Genomic DNA, 17,014 nt, shown 5'->3' with positions numbered 1-17,014 from the left:
CGGTATTTACAGTTGATATTGGAAGTTTGGAACCTTTGCGATTATTTCTGTTGACCACGTCACAAACTATTAGTTTTAGATATGAGGTATCCTCGGAAAACTTTCTTATAATTTTTTGCCAATTTTTTCCATAGTTGTTAAATTAGAGTGGCCTTTTGCGTATATCCAATTTTTATAAATGTGAAATTAGTCTAAACAATGTTCTACAAAGTTACGAAACAAACAAATTGAAGCAACTTTGCTGAATAAATTAGCTCGTTACCTCCGTTGCTGTGTGAAATTTATCAAACATATGTGGTAGAGTGGCGCTTGAAAATTTGGTTTTCGTTTATTATCTTTTTATGTGTACATTTCTCGCAAATGCTTTCTTCTAGATACTTTAGGAACTTTATCTGGTGCACATTTTTGTCAAAGTTTGGACAAATGCAAGCGATTTTCACGAAAAAAAAATGGTTTTCTTCGAGTCTTCAGCACTGTAAATTGATTTTTATGCTCCTAAATTTATAGGAAAGATCTGAGTTCTCTTAGTTTTTTGGTAGAAAAACTGTATGAGCGTTATTTCTTTAGAAATATTAATAATTATGTTTGTCAAACACTTTGACTTCAACAAAAATATGCGCCATACAAAGTTATAAAAGGAAGAAACGCCTGGCCGACGCCGGTATTGATTATTTAGTTGGAGCCCCTAGATCCCTTGCCATTATTTGGTTCTGCTGGAAAAACTTAGTTCGTTATGAAATTTTGATGATGAAAAATATTCATTTTCACCTGGAATATAGTTTTTTTTTAATTTCATCATCGTAAAGAAACTTATAAAAAACCGACATTGGTTGTACGAGTGCATGGCTGATATTTTGGTTTTGGCAAAGCCTACTGGTGCCTCGACCCTACCAAGGTTTAAACCACCATTAGGTGGTGCATTAAGACGTTCAATGCCAACTTTTAATCCATGCAACTTGCGTACCGCGAGGCTAGCGCTGCGCTGGACAACGGCAAAATCGGGCAGTGGATCCAAGTTTATTAAGCTTCGTTAGCAGTATCTCATGGTTAACAGTGTCGAAAGCAGTCTTAAGCCTTTGTGTAGATCGTGTCCACCTGCAGTTGTTTGGACATTTGTTCTGTACAGAAGAATATGAAGGAGGCCAGGTTCATCTCCGCCGATCGACCGGGAAAGAATCTGTGCTAACAAGTGCTTATTTATGTTTACTAGCAGAGAACAGCACCTCGTTGATAAGCGATTCGAAATTTTTTGACTCGACTCTCAGCGAAGTGATTCCCCGGTAGTTCTCGATGTTGCTTTCGTCACCTTTCTTGTGTACCGGAAACATGTCTGAACACTTCCAATCATCGGGAATTTTTTGCTGCTGAAGTGACACTAAAATATCGGAAATTTTTTTCAGAACAACTGAAGGCATAGCACTTAGTCCTGGAGCATAAGACGTTTTAGTTTTTTGTATTGCAGAGAGAACCGATTCTTGTGAAATGGTGAATACATCCATATCCACTGCACCAACGAGAAAATCGCGGGACGCGTTGTCGAGCTCGATGGCAGTTGGCGCATCAGTCGTGAAGACACTCGAGAAGTAGCTGGCAAATAGGGAGGACTTTGTCGCCGTCGTTACTTCGCCATTGTAGACCATCCTAGACGGAAGAACCGTTTCCTTTCTCTTCGTACTAACAAAAGTCCAGAAGCCCTTCAGATTTCGTCGTAAGTTTTGCTGAATGCGGTTCACATATCCTTTGTACAGCATTGCGAAAAAGCGTTTGAGAATAGGGCATCGTCGATTTGTGTACGCACGTAGAGCTTTGGCTCGGATGCGTTTCAGATTCCGAAGCATTCCGTTCGACCAGGGGGGCTTCCCGGCTTGGTTGATAATTTGGAACAGATTTTTCAACACAGTCAAGGAGTAATCGATTATAGAGATCAACCGCAGCATCTACATCCACTTGATCAAGTAGTACACTCCAGTCAATCAGCAATAGTGAGCGGCGTAGAGCTACTAGATAAGTTTTGCGAAAATTATGACGATTCACAGCTAAAGCTTCTTCAGATATTGGTAAACTAAAGGTGGAAATGGATATTTCTAAAGCGGGATCCAAAGTTAGTTATCCAAAGTAACGATCACACTGGAAGCTTCACTCATAGAACACTCAGGCAAAACATTCTCATTGACGAAAACAAGGTCAAGAAAACGAGATTGATGGTTGGAAATCGTGTTTACTTGACTTAGTCCGTTACCATTCCGTCCAGAAGTAAGCGGATGGCAGAATTTGTTGTCGAGGATAACGGGTTAGGGTAAGCATACTCACGTACAGAAGAAATTCACATGAGTCCTGGTTGGTTAAAATCGCCAAGGACTATCATCACATCGTTTGCATCTGCCTGAGAAGAAGCGCGCTCTATGAAGTCTAGATGGAACTGCCAAATACAAGTCCTCGATTTTCATCCTTAGCCCTCCGACGTTTTGGTAATACAACCGCAAACCATCGGTGCCACGTGCCAAGCGTCCCGACATGTTGCAAAGACGTGATGTACCCGATGGCAAGCTGGAAACCAGAAGGTTTTCAGGAAGCAGATCAAAGCAAAAATACTCGCCTGAGAAGGAAGTTGGGAAGACCCCCTCACGACCTCCGAACGGATCAGAGTGTGCGGTATAACAGGCGTCCCGGTGATGGCAGCGCAGCGCAGCGTGAATTTGTTTGTGCAGTCTCGGCGATTACGGTGGAACAATGCTTCTTCGTAACAGTGGCAAGTTGTGCAAGAAAGGAATTCGGAAGACGACGATGTAACGTGTACTATTTCCCATCAGCTACCTAATCACTAATGGGCTCTTCAAATTCTCAGAATGATTACGTTCGCTTGGAGTTTGGAGTCGGTTTTGTCCACGATTGGGTTTTATTGACATGTCGATAAATACTCGAAGCAGCAGGCCCTTGGCCCAAGTAAACAAAGTAAGTGCTGTCTGTTTCAGTACTGGATGAAGTCCAATCTTAAACGACACGAAGGACAAATTTGTCGTGTCTATACCCTTTGGCACTAAACCCACGATGTCAGTGGTACCTTCAAGATTCAAACAACGAAAAAGGATTTTCTGGACGTCACTGTCGATGATCATAGGGTGAAAACGAAGGCCAGAACTTTGACGGTGGTGCTTCAGGAGAAATAGACGTAACGGACAGGTCACTGAGGTCAACTACCGTAAACCGGGATGACTTTGATCAGCAGGGTGACTTTGATCACTCGAAACTTTTTTTCCTAGATCGCTTATTAAACTAGAATAATTTACCGAATCATTTCAATTTGAACTGATTTTTACTCTAAACTTATGAAATACTGATTTGTTATACTTTTTGAGTATATTGTTCGGTTTTTGGGTACAAAAACTACAAAAAACCGAAATTTGGCTTTACCTTATTTTTACGAAGCTTCGTAAAGTGCCTATTTTTTATAAAACAAATAAATCTCAGATTTGAGCAAAAGTAATAAATTACAAGCGAGTTTTTATTTTCCTTTAGATTGGGATGTGCCAACTTTAGTTTTAAGAGTTCGTTTATTTTAAATACATTTTTTGTAAAACTAGTTGGCAATTATTTCAAATTATTTTAAGCTAAAATTCGCAACATTTTTTTATTGTTCAATATTCCAACGTATTAGAATGGATGAAACTTTTTGTACATCGATAAAGCATTGAAATAAAACAATTTTAGCAGTTTTAAAGGTTTTCAGAATCTTTTATTTTAGTTGTACACGAATTACACGAATTTTGGTTACTCGAATTATACAGTACATTGAAATACTTTGTATTATACCAATTAACATCCATTTAACAATGAATTTCTTTCCAGAATCAGTTTAAACAAACATTTGAATGAAAAGCATTGACAACGATAACTTAATGTGGGAGACCATGCAGGTTATCAAAGTCACCCCGGAATTCGAAAACGGACTTCAACTTGAAATCATTTTTGGAAAAAATAGCTGTAAGCGGACAATTTTAGGTAAAACCATACAATCATGTTCTCCATACATCAGTACATGGTTTAAAAATATTAAACTTGAAAAAAATGTGTTGCGTCTAAAAATATGTAATGATTACTTCGAAAAGTGATCAATGTCACCCCGGTTTACGGTACATTTGTTTCGTGGTTAACTGTAGCACGTACAGGCTGGCCTTGAGACCAAGTTTGTAAAAATCGGTACAGATTTCGCTGAGAAATATGTATGACATTATCTTAGGGACTTGAAAAGTTCCCCGGGGGCATCAAGACACCGTCATAGGAGGCCAATGTGATCAAAGCGACTTCCATGGGTCATTAATGATCTAAACACGCAAATTCAAGTAATGTTTGATATGTATTGCATCATTTGGATATCATGGTGGTACCAGTTTGTATGGGAATATGCTGTGTGATCGTACTCTTCAACCCGTAACTCCGGAACCGGAAGTTGGATCAATAAAACAATCAGTAGCGACCGATGGGAACCGATCTACCTTTCATTTGAGACTAAGTTTGCGCAAATCGGTCCAACCACCTCTGAGAAAAATTGGTGAGATTATTTGACAAATGGACACATACATACATACATACACACACGCCCACACACATATAGACATTTTCCGATCTCGACGAACTGAGTCTACCATTAGAGATTCAGTCCTGTGGGTCTCGGTTAAAAATTCGATATTCTGACCGATTGCATAACCTTTCTATATGAGAAAGGCAAAAAGTTTCCGTATATCAGGAGGTAGAGCAAATGCAGCTCAGACTACTATCCTTTAATTTCGTGTTAATTTATTGCGTCCCTACAATACTGAACGCTAGGTTCCGTTAATACATACACATTCGTGTGAGTAACGAACCACCCTATGTACCTACCGCAAAACACTAGTGGCGTATATAAGCTCGATAATTTACAGCACTGTTATCCAACCGATCTGAACGCTTTTCCACAGTGCACAATTCTTTTTCCCGAGCCGTTACTACTTCAGCTAAGAATCTGGTCGTAAATAACACTGATCATTACGGAACACTTCACTTCTTCGATAAAGCGGCGACAGTACTAAGGAGCAGGATTTTTTTTTCGCCCAACGAAATGCGTACGAAGAGACGGGATAGTAGTGAAGTGTTGAAAAAATCGGATTCGACAATGACCAAATCTTCAAAGCTTGACTCTCGTCCCATTTAATCTTTTGGGCGTGTACTAATAATTGCGTTTTTCGTTGTTCTCTTTTTCTCTGTTGATGTTTTCTTCTCAAATTGGTCAAAGCTAATTAGCTTTTCATTTATCCGCATTTTCTGTATCTTTTGACAGATGATTAATTTCTGATTTCTCGTTAACTTCTTCGTTCCGAATTCAAACCTATTCTTTCATGTTTATTATTTTTGCAGGTGCTTGAGTTGTGATAATCAAGACGGTTTTCTAACCTGTACCTCTACCGTTGAGTGTACGGTTTAGGGGTTTCCTAGAGCATGCGGTAAGTCCAAATTCAATGGTTTCCGTATATTGGAAAGTTCGAAACACTTGTCAGCTATCTGTCGTTTGAACACGCTTCTCTGTAGTGATAACTATGCACTTTTTAGGCTATTTTGTGTGAAAGTACTCGCATGTGACGAAATGTCGGAATTTGTTCAACTGCATTGGTCCAATATATTTGCGAGACTACCGAATGCTCTAGATTAAATAGCCTATCTCTGACCTTTGAATTCCAACTTGTTGGTGAGGTGTTGTAGATGTGCTTGACTTAATTTGTTGACAAATTTCGCGACAACTAGAACAAATGTTGGCAGCACCCTCTCAGATTTTAATGAAACTTTCTGTAGAAGAGAACTTTGTCATAAAAAGTCACTTTGCATACTTTGTTTTTCCAAAAATGATCTAGACTGTCTTTTGAAAAAGGTCAAACTTTTTTACCATTTTTTTTTTCAAATGGCTATCGTCTAAAAATGACAAATCCTACAAAAAAAAATTTTTGTAGCAGTGATTTTCACAAAATTAGTTAAATTCTTGAATAAAAATGTAAATTCTTCATCGACTCCTACACTCGACTTTAAAAATTTAAAGTAGATTTAACTTTTTTTTACCAATTTTTTCAAATGGCTATCGTCTAAAAATGACAAATCCTATAAAAAATATTGTAGGAGTGATTTTCACAAAATTATACAACTTTTTGAATAAAAATTTAAATTCTTCATCCATTCCTACACTGAAAAAATCGATTTTAAAAATTTAAAGTAGATTTACAAAAAAACATCTTTGATTTGGATGAAATTTTGTTCCAAGATAGGTAACTATGTTCCCTACCTACCGTCAAAAATTCAACTTGAGCACTTTCAAGGGCAAAAAGTTATTTGAAAAAAACTTCCTTGCCCAAACTGAATTTTTTTCAGTGTATTTTGATCGAAAACTAATCCAATGAAAGTCATATTCATCTCAGAATCCAATTTCCCAACTGCTAGTTGCCTGATATATGCTAAAAGTATCAGTAACGAATGTGGTATTCGTTTGGCATATTTCCCTGGTTACCTGTCCCTTACCTGCATCAATACTCATTTTACCAAATAACAGTACTATAAAGAAGTCTAGTAATAACAGTTTTGAAGGGCAGTTCTACTAAAATTATCATTATGGATCAATTGTATAAATCAAAGTTAAACAGTATCAAGTGCTGTGCAAAGATAAACAATCCGAAGTGCAATCGTAATAATTTACGTCCGGAAGTCGCCATCTTCGATTTCAACATGGCGTCAGACATAAATTTCTGGCACCTACTCGTCAAGACGATTCCGAAAATACCCAGTCATTCAAGATTGTAGAGTGTGAACTCTGGAATCTGCACTCTTCACGCTGGATTCTGGACACCCGGTACTGGCCTCGATATTCTGTGCTATGGATTCTGGGCTCTGAACGATGGTATCTGGGGTCTTGATTCTCGACTCTGGGATCCGAACTCTAGACTCTGAAGTCGGGATTCTGAAATCTGGAATCTACACTCGGGACTCTGGATTCTAGACTCTTAGCTCTCCCCTCGGGACTCTGGTTTCTGGGTTCTGGTCTCTGAACTATGAACACTGAACTTTAGATTCTGGTCTCTTCACCCTCATCGCTGGGTGATGGACTCTTGGCACTGGTCTCGAATTTCTGTACTATGCACTCTGGACTCTGAACAATGGGCTCTGGTATCTGGGGTTCTTAATTCTTGACTCTGGAATCTGGGGTCTTAATTTTTCACTCTGAAATCTGAACTCTAGACTCTGAACTTTAGGCTCTGCACTCGGGTCTCTGTGCTCTGAACTCTGTGCTCTGGACTCTGGGCTCTGGACTCTGGGCTCTAGACGCTGAGCTCGGGGCACTGCGCTCAGTATTTTAGGTTGAGGACTCTGGTCTCTGTACTCTAGATTCTGGGCTCTGAGCTCTGGACTCTGGGCTCTGAACTAGGGACATTGGACTCAGTATTTTAGGTTGAGGACTAAGGTCTCTGGACTCAGGATTCTGGGCTCTGGGCTCTGAACTCGGGACACTTGGCTCAGTATTTTGGGTTAAGGACTCTGGTCTCTGGATTCTGGACTCTGGTTTCTGGGTTCTGGACTCTGGGCTTTGGACTCTGGGCTCTGAACTCGGGACACTTGGCTCAGTATTTTGAGTTAAGGACTCTGGTCTCTGGATTCTGGACTATGGGTTCTGGGTTCTGGACTCTGGGTTTTGGACTCAGGGCTCTGAACTCGGGCACTGGGCTCAGTATTTTGGGTTGAGGACTCTGGTCTCTGGGCTCTGGGCTCTGAACTCGGGACACTGGGCTCAGTATTTTGGGTTGAGGACTCTGGTCTCTGGATTCTGAGCTCTGGACTCTGGTCGCTGGACTCTGGGCTCTGGACTCTGGGTTCTGAACTCGGGACACTTGGCTCAGTATTTTGAGTTGAGGACTCTGGACTCTGGGCTCTGGACTCTGGGTTCTGGACTCCGGCCTTTGGACTCTGTGCTCTGAACTCTGGCACTGGGCTCAGTATTTTGGTCTCTGGGCTCTGTGTTCTGAACTCTGGGCCCTAGACCCTGGGCTCTGAACTCGGGACACTAGGCTCATTATTTTGGGTTGAGGACTCTGGTCTCTGTACTCTAGATTCTGGGCTCTGAGCTCTGGACTCTGGGCTCTGAACTAGGGACATTGGACTCAGTATTTTAGGTTGAGGACTAAGGTCTCTGGACTCTGGATTCTGGGCTCTGGACTCTGGGCTCTGAACTCGGGACACTTGGCTCAGTATTTTGAGTTAAGGACTCTGGTCTCTGGATTCTGGACTATGGGTTCTGGGTTCTGGACTCAGGGCTCTGAACTCGGGCACTGGGCTCAGTATTTTGGGTTCAGGACTCTGGTCTCTGGACTCTGGACTCTGGACTCTGGACTCTGGACTCTGGATTCTGGGCTCTTGGCTCTGGACTTTGGGCTCTGAACTCGGGACACTGGGCTCAGTGTTTTGGGTTGAGGATTCTGGTCTCTGGACTCTGGATTCTGGTCTCTGGGCTCTGCGCTCTGGACTCTGGGCTCTGAACTCGGGACACTTGGTTCAGTATTTTGGGTTGAGGACTCTGGTCTCTGGACTCTGGGTTCTGGACTTTGGGCTTTGGACTCTGGGCGCTGAACTCGGGGCACTGGGCTCAGTGTTTTGGGTTGAGGACTATAGACTTTGTACTCTGGATCCTGGGCTCTGGGCTCTGGACTCTGGGCTCTGAACTAGGGACACTGGGCTCAGTACTTTAGGTTGAGGACTCTTGTCTCTGGACTCTGGATTCTGGGCTCTGGACTCTGGGCTCTGAACTCGGGACACTGGGCTCAATATTTTGGGTTAAAGACTCTGATCTTTGGACTCTGGACTTTGAATTCTGGTCTCTGGGTACAGTACTCTGGGATCTGACCTCGGGACACTGGGCTCAATTTTTTAGGTTGAGAACTCTGGTCTCTGGATTCTGGTCTCTGGATTCTGGTCTCTGGACTATGGGCTCTGGACTCTGGGTTCTGAACTCGGGACACTTGACTCAGTATTTTGGGTTGAGGACTCTTGTCTCTGGACTCTGGGCTCTGAACTCGGGGCATTGGGGTCAGTATTTTGAGTTTGAACTCTTGCCTCAGTATTTTGGGTTAAGTACTGCGTGCTCTGGATTCTGGTATCAGAGCTCTGGAGTCTGGCCACAGAAATTTGGGTTGAGGAGTCTGGGCTCTGGACTCTGTATTCTTAACTATGGATTCTGAGCTCTTGCCTCGAAATTCTGTGCTGTGGACTCTGGACTGTAGACTGTGGTCTCTGACCTATGGGCTCCTGGTCTTGATTCTGAACTTTGGACTCTGGACTTTAAACTCTAGACTATACATTCTGCACTCAGGACTCTGGATTCTGGACTCCGGACTCTGGGCTCTCTCCTCGGGACTCTGGGTTCCGGTCGCTGGGCTAAACTCTAAACTCTGGATTATCGAATCTGAACTCTAGATTCTGGACTCTGAGCTCTGGAATCAGGACTCTAAACTCGGGTCTCACTATTTTGGGTTAGGGGTTCTGGACTTTGGGCTCAGGGCTCTGGATTATATGCTGAGGACTCTGGGCTCAGTATTATGAGATAAGAACTCTAGACTGTGGTTCCTGGTCTCTGGGCTCTTGAGTCTAGGTTTTGGACTCTGGTCTGGACTCTGAACTCTACACTCTGAACTCTGGATTCTGAACTTTGAACTCTGTCTTCGGAACTCTGGGCTCTGATCGCTGCACTATGGAATCTGGACTCTGCATTCTCGACACTGAATTCTAGATTCTGGACTCTAGACTCGTCTCAGTATTTTGGGTTAAGGACTCGCGACTGCAGAATGCGATTCTGGTCTCTCTCCTCGAGACTCTGGGCTATGAAATCTGGAATCTGGGTTCTCTCCTCGGGATTCTGAGTTCTGGTCTCCGGGCTATGGACCCTGAATAAAAATACACTGAAAAAAATTCCGTTTGGACAAGGAAAAGTTCTTTTCAAATAACTTTTGTTCCTTGAAAGTGCCTAACTTGAATGTTTGATGGTAGGCAGGGATATAATTACCTATCTTGGAACAAAATTTCTTCCAAATCAAAGATGGAGTATTTTTGTATATCGACTTTAAATTTTTAAATCGATTTTTTTTAGTGTAGGAGTCGATGAAGAATTTTTTCAATATTTTTATTAAAAAATTTGACTAATTTTGTAAAAATGGCTCTGGTAAAAAAGTTTTACCCTTTTCAAAAGACAGTCTAGATCATTTTTGGAAAAACAAAGTATGCAAAGTGGCTTTTTGTGACCAAGTCTTTATGTACAGAAAGTTTCGTTAAAATCTGAGAGGGTGCTGAGGGATTCCATGAGAAACCGGCCGACCTCAAAATATGACCGTCGTCGATTCGATTCCATGGTTTTCTCTGACAATTTCAAAGGGCGTAGATATTTCTAAATTTTTTGATCGATTTCTGTCTTTTATACAGCAAAATATTCTGAAAGCGAGTTACAGGAAATGAACATTTCCGTTCGAAAAAAATATACACTGTAAAAAATGTTGTATCATTTTTAACAAAAACAAACAATTTTGTTAAAACTTTAAAATGCAAAAAAAAAACATTTTTTTAATTTTTTATATTTTGTCAACAAAAACCTAAAGAGAAAAGAAATATTTTGAATGTGATTGTATGATGGAAAAATTTTATACATGTTTTTAAATTCCATACTAAATGACATACAAAACTGTAATTTTACTACAGAATATAATTCTAAGTATCGTTTTAAATTAAAATGCTTTGAACGAAAATCTTCCGAAATGCGATAGTTTTCTAAATATTTGTATTTTTATCCCACCAAAATAGTTTATTCGTGTGATTATGCTCTTTTTAAAAGTTATTTGCGTTACCCCATTATAAAATGTCAAAAATCTAATGTTTATTGTTTTAAAGACTTAAAAGAAACTTTTTCAGCATATTTGGATCATGGAGAAGCTTTCAATAAAAAAGTTTTGACATATTTTTGAAATTTAAACTATTTGCGGTAAAAAATACAATTTTCTTTTTGAATAAAACTAAACGCCATTTGAATCAAAATGCTCAAATGTCAAAGAGAAAGTTACAGAAAATATTATGGGCCTGTTGAAAAACCTATTTTTGTTAATGGAGAAACGCGAACAACTTCTGAAAAGGTCGTAATAAAATAAAATAATTGTGTTGTTAAAACAAAATTTAAAATATCTGGAGAACTACTACATTTTTAAATTTTTTTATTAGCATTTTGATTTAAAATAGCGTTTAGAATCATATTCAAAAAGAAAATTATATTTTTACTGCAAAAAGTATGAATTATACAAATATGTCAAAAATTGTTGCTAGGAAAACTTTTTTATTGAAAGCTTCTCCATGATCCAAATATGCTGAAAAAGTTTCTTTTAAATCTTTAAAACAATAAACATTAGGTTGTTGACATTTTATGATGGGGTAACGCGAATAACTTTTAAAAAAGACATAATCAAACGAATTAACTATATTTATGAGAAAAAATTCCAAATATCTCGAAAACTCTCGCACTTTGGAAGATTTTTGTAAAAAGCATATTCATTTAAAACAATGCTTAGAATTACATTCTGTAATAAAATTACAGTTTTGTATGTCATTCAGTATGGAATTTAAAAACATGTAAAAAGTTATTGCTAGAAAAACTTTTTTACCGATTAGTTCTCCATCACACAATCACATTTAAAAATATTTCTATTCCCTTATTTTTGTTAATAAAATATAAAAAATTAGAAAAAATTGGTTTTTTGCTATTTAAATTTTTAACAATTTTTTTTGTTTTTGTGGAAAATTTCACAACATTTTTTTCAGTGTGCATTTTTTTCATACAGAAATATTAATTCTTTGCAACTCGTTCTCAGAATGTTTTGCTGTATAAAAAGCAGTAATCGATCAAAAAAAATTGAAATTAATGCAGATAGAAATGTCTATGTCCTTTTACAAAATTTCTCTTGAGTCAAAATAAGCTTACTGATTGTGGAAAATGTTTCGTCTTTTATGCCGGTGAAACGTGTAAAGTTTCATAGGAATCTAGAATGGTCGGTCACAATTTTAAAGATTTTCGGACGGATCTTCGTGGAATTCATCTGCTGCCAACTTTGAATACGATTTAGTGCGAACTTCGACGTTAGTGTCATTTAGTACCTATTCCCAATTATCCTATGTTATTAATTATTCATTTCCCCAAATTATTCAACTCCCTAATTACCCTAGCCATGAAATCAACTGAACCAAATTGATCAAACGAATCGCCGCCAAGTCCAGTTTGCCACGTGCACCTCCCGTCAAGTTCACATCAAAGTCAAAACAAAGCCAACACCGTAAAACAGAATAAATTAGCCGAAGGAAAATAATTGCACAGTAGATGAACCAACGACCAGAGCTTCGTAACACTGTTGTTGCTGCTGCTGCAAGTTCAGGACCGAACGTGCGAGCACATAATATTTATGTTTAATTTAGTTCACCGGAATGGAGAAACTACCCCCGAGGAAACCGACTGCAACTCCCTAAGTACGCCAGGCTAATGCAAATGTGAAAATGTCGGGGGTCAAATCCGGTGCAGACGGAAAGAGAACATCGTCGCCCCGGTCTGCCCAACTACTGAATAGGTACAACAGTTCAGACCCGGGCCCCTTACCGACTGACAACGCCGAGGCTGAGGGAAGCAGCTTCTTTTGCGTGCGAGATGCGCAAACACAAGTGGAATGCAAATATGTGCAATGACAGGCACCCACTTGTACACTTTTATCCGCCGACGGAGGCAATGATTAAGCATGGAACAGTCATAGGCGTTGAATATATAAACAGCTAGTGGAACGGAAATTGGCGAAGATTTTCAACACTGTGGAGGAATGACACGTGCTTCCCTTCGGTGCATTATGAGGAATTGGTTTATTTAGCGGAACTTGATGGTTTAGAATCAACTTTGTAGTTAGATTACATATATTTGGTACAAACTTTCAGGGATTGCGCAAAAAGTTTTGAACCAAAACCGAATTTTATCTTCCATCATTGTGTCAGCAAATATTTTCCTCCCACATCAACTCGAGAATGTTTGCTGTAATAGATGCATCCCCAATCGAATAGAATCAAGCACATCGCGCACTGCCAGAAGCTACTATTCACCAGTTTGCCTTTGATATTCGAGCTGGAAAAGTAATTTTCCACGTTCTGCGTTTCCAGCTCGTACCAAACCCAATGCATTTCAACTTTGCGATTGCATTCCCATCTTCTCTTATACTCTCGTTGCAGATTCACCAACTCCGGCCTCTCGAAGGACTGCTCGCCTCGCTCTAGAACTGAAAGTTTCCGGTAAAGTAGCAATAGCATTATGCCATGATTTTTTTGTTTTCATCTTCCAACAGACACCTTCTTACAAGCACCTAGAAAAATGTTCTCTCGAATGGTGAAAGCTTTATTATCTTCCTTGTGCCTTACCTCGCGTTGATTGTGATTGTACACTTCTATTATCGTCAATTGCGAATGATTTCAACTGGAAAATTGTGTTTGAAGCGGGGCACTAGTAGCAAGGATACCGCGAAGAAAATTGCAATCCGAGAACCACCATCACCACCACCTACCCAGTCGGTATCAGTTTCAATCAGATTCATCAATGTGAAGAGCGGAAAAATTGTCTCGAATGATTCGATAATCTCAGTAGATCATCGTCGTTACCGTGCTCTGGATCCACTTAACCGTTGTTCGTTCACTCAACGCAGCTCTTAACACGGATCGGATCGGGTAGCACACAACCTTCAAATTAGATTAGGATCAGACACGGGACGAAACGACCGACCACTAGAAACGATGGGCGCGACGACTTATTTGCTTGTGCCGAAAAAGTCATAAACGAATTATTATACACTAAGGTTTTTTTTTACACGGTTTTTTTTTGCACGGTTTTTTTTTACACGGCTTTTTTTACACGGTTTTCGCAATTAGCACGGTTTTTTTTGCACGGTTTTCGCAATTAACACGGTTTTTCGCAAAAATATTCTAAGTCCTTTTAAAGGTAAAAGACTTAGACGATTTCTCAACAATTTTTTTTGCACGGGTTTCGCAAAAATGTTCTAAGTCCTTTTGGAGGCAAAAAACTTAGACGATTTTTGACCAAGTTTTTTTGCACGGATTTTCAAATTTACACGGTTTCTGCTTTTCCATTTTGAATGCAAAGAATTTCGAAGATTTTTGGAAAAGTGGAAGTGATTGCTTTTGGAACAGCATTAACGAGTAGATGCCAAATGTTCATGTCTGAGGCCATTTAGAAAACCAAGATGGCGACTTCCGGTTCAGTGGAATTCTCTGAAACCCCATAAATATGGCTATTTTTGGAACGAAATTGATGAGTGAACGTCAGATATCGACGTTTAAGGCCATTTTGAAAACCAAGATGGCGATTTCCGGTCCAGTGGAAGTCTATGAAACCCCATGAATATGGGTATTTTTGGAACGGGATTGATGAGTGGCCGTCAGATATCGATGTTTAAGGCCATTTTAAAAACCAAGAAGGCGACTTCCGGTTCAGTGGAATTCTCTATAACCCAATCAGCATGCATATTTTCAGAGCGGGCCTAATAGAGCGCATGATAGAGATCAGTGTCAGAGGCCATTTGGAAAACCAAGATGGCGACTTCCGGTTCATTGGAAGTCTCTGAAACCCCATTAATATGGGTATTTTTGGAACGCGATTGATGAGTGGCCGTCAGATATCGATGTTTAAGGCCATTTTGAAAACCAAGATGGCGACTTCCGGTTCAGTGGAATTCTCTGAAACCCCATAAATATGGGTATTTTTGGAACGGGATTGATGAGTGGACGTCAGATATCGATGTTTAAGGCCATTTTGGAAACCAAGATGGCGACTTCCGGTTCAGTGGAATTCTCTGAAACCCCATAAATATGGGTATTTTTGGAACGGGATTGATGAGTGGACGTCAGATATCGATGTTTAAGGCCATTTTGGAAACCAAGATGGCGACTTCCGGTTCAGTGGAAGCCTCTGAAACCCCATTAATATGGCTATTTTTGGAACGGGATTGATGAGTGGCCGTCAGATATCGATGTTTAAGGCCATTTTGGAAACCAAGATGGCGACTTCTGGTTCAGTGGAATTCTCTGAAACCCCATCAATATGGGTATTTTTGGAACGAAATTGATGAGTGAACGTCAGATATCGATGTTTAAGGCCATTTTGAAAACCAAGATGGCGATTTCCGGTCCAGTGGAAGTCTCTGAAACCCCATCAATATGGGTATTTTTGGAACGGGATTGATGAGTGGACGTCAGATATCGATGGCCATATTGAAAACCAAGATGGCGACTTCTGATTCGGTGGAATTCTCTGAAACTCCATCAATATGGATATTTTTGGAACGGGATTGATGAGTGGACGTCAGATATCGATGTTTAAGGCCATTTTAAAAACCAAGAAGGCGACTTCCGGTTCAGTGGAATTCTCTATAACCCAATCAGCATGCATATTTTCAGAGCGGGCCTAATAGAGCGCATGATAGAGATCAGTGTCAGAGGCCATTTGGAAAACCAAGATGGCGACTTCAGGTTCATTGGAATTCTCTAAAATCGAATCAATATGGGTATTTTTGGAATGGAATTGACGAATAGACGCTAGATATCGATGTCTGGTGCCATATTGAAATTCAAGATGGCGACTTCCGGTTCTGTGGAATTCTCCAAAGCCCAATCAATATGAGTATTTTTGGAACGGGATTGACGAGTACCATTTCGAAAATCAAGATGGCTACTTCGCTTTAGTAAAATTTTCAATTACCACAACAATGTGAGAATTTTTGTAATAGCGTTAATGAATAGATACCGGATGTCAATTCCGGAAGTCATGTTTTCATCTAAGATGGTGACTTCTATTTTAGTGCCAAGACGAGGTTTTAAATATAAAGACGCGGCGAGAAAAACAGTAAATTTGGCTGCACAGTTTTACAAATTATTTGTCTGCTAGTTTTGGCAACCAGGAATATTGTGTAAACAGCGAGTGACTTGTAGTTTTAATGAATGCTTGGCGAATTCCTTTTTTGAAATATTTCCCACAATACTCAATCATGTAACTTGGAAACTCATTGATTTACGTTACTGAGCCTGTCTACATGTTTTTCGTTGCACTAGAAAAAATGTATCGAGGATGCAGGATGCAGACATGCATTTCTTTTCATTTCAATCTCGATACTCCCCACGCATTACTTGCTATATCCGCCATATTTGTTTACATTGCTAGTTTGGAACCGTTGTTTTGGGTTCGATTGGAACTTTTGGCTTCAGTCTTCGCGCATCTCTATAAGCATCATCTCTGTTTTAGTGTACATCTCATTCATCTTAAGGGGGCGTCTGATGTAGTGGGCAAAAAAATCGACTTCTTTTTTATCCGCTTAATTGTTAGTATTGAGCCTCTAGAATAGTCTCCCGCAATCTCGGTGACCACGCTGAACTTCTTTTGTTTTAAACAGCCATGCATTCCTCGCGCGTATTTGCTGTGACACACGCAGATTTCAATCTATCGGCAACAATTTTCTTAAGACTGACAGCGATAAAAATACAGTGTGAACAATACACTTTAAACTACTTCCACCCAAATTTTTAAGAGAAAATACCAAATGGATTGTTTTCCACGTCATTTTTTCCGTGATGCAATTTGATATGGAGTATCCTTTAATAGCGTTTTTTCGAAACCGCGTTTTTTAAATTGGTGAACACGATAACTCAAAAACTAACCAAAGAATTGACTTTTTTTATGAAAATGCACAATATGTGTAGTCTGTCGGTGAACCACAGAAAACAGAATGAAAAAATTGTTCTCTCTAATATTTTGAAGAAAAGTGCACGAATTTTACAGAAAAATATGAGATTTTTCGGTTTACATGAAGCCATTTTCCTAAACTCGAACTTTTTTTGGGTTCATCGAGTAACTACAAGTCTAAGCTTTACAAATTTTACTTAATTT

At 39.7% G+C, this 17,014-nt stretch overlaps 1 protein-coding gene across 3 annotated transcripts in view; it reads left to right on the top strand.

The window, feature by feature from the left end:
* LOC131693271 (diuretic hormone receptor-like) overlaps window positions 1–17,014 on the top strand; it is a 171,199-nt gene that overhangs the window by 81,393 nt on the left and 72,792 nt on the right. Inside the window, exons 10-11 of one of the 3 annotated variants that reach the window (XR_009306191.1) lie at window positions 5,392–5,477; window positions 13,297–13,356. The exons of 1 other annotated variant lie outside the window; for it this stretch is intronic. Coding sequence is in view for 1 of the 2 variants with exons in the window: in XM_058980982.1 (XP_058836965.1) it covers window positions 13,297–13,356 (60 nt within the window). In the remaining variant the exon portion in view is untranslated. The remainder of the gene's footprint in view (window positions 1–5,391; window positions 5,478–13,296; window positions 13,357–17,014) is intronic. One more of the 3 variants, XM_058980982.1, reaches the window with a different exon arrangement.

This window comes from Topomyia yanbarensis, chromosome 3 (assembly GCF_030247195.1).
Source record: "Topomyia yanbarensis strain Yona2022 chromosome 3, ASM3024719v1, whole genome shotgun sequence".
In the NCBI taxonomy this organism is placed as follows: Eukaryota; Metazoa; Arthropoda; class Insecta; order Diptera; family Culicidae; genus Topomyia; species Topomyia yanbarensis.
This window is presented reverse-complemented; position numbering and strand designations above follow the sequence as displayed.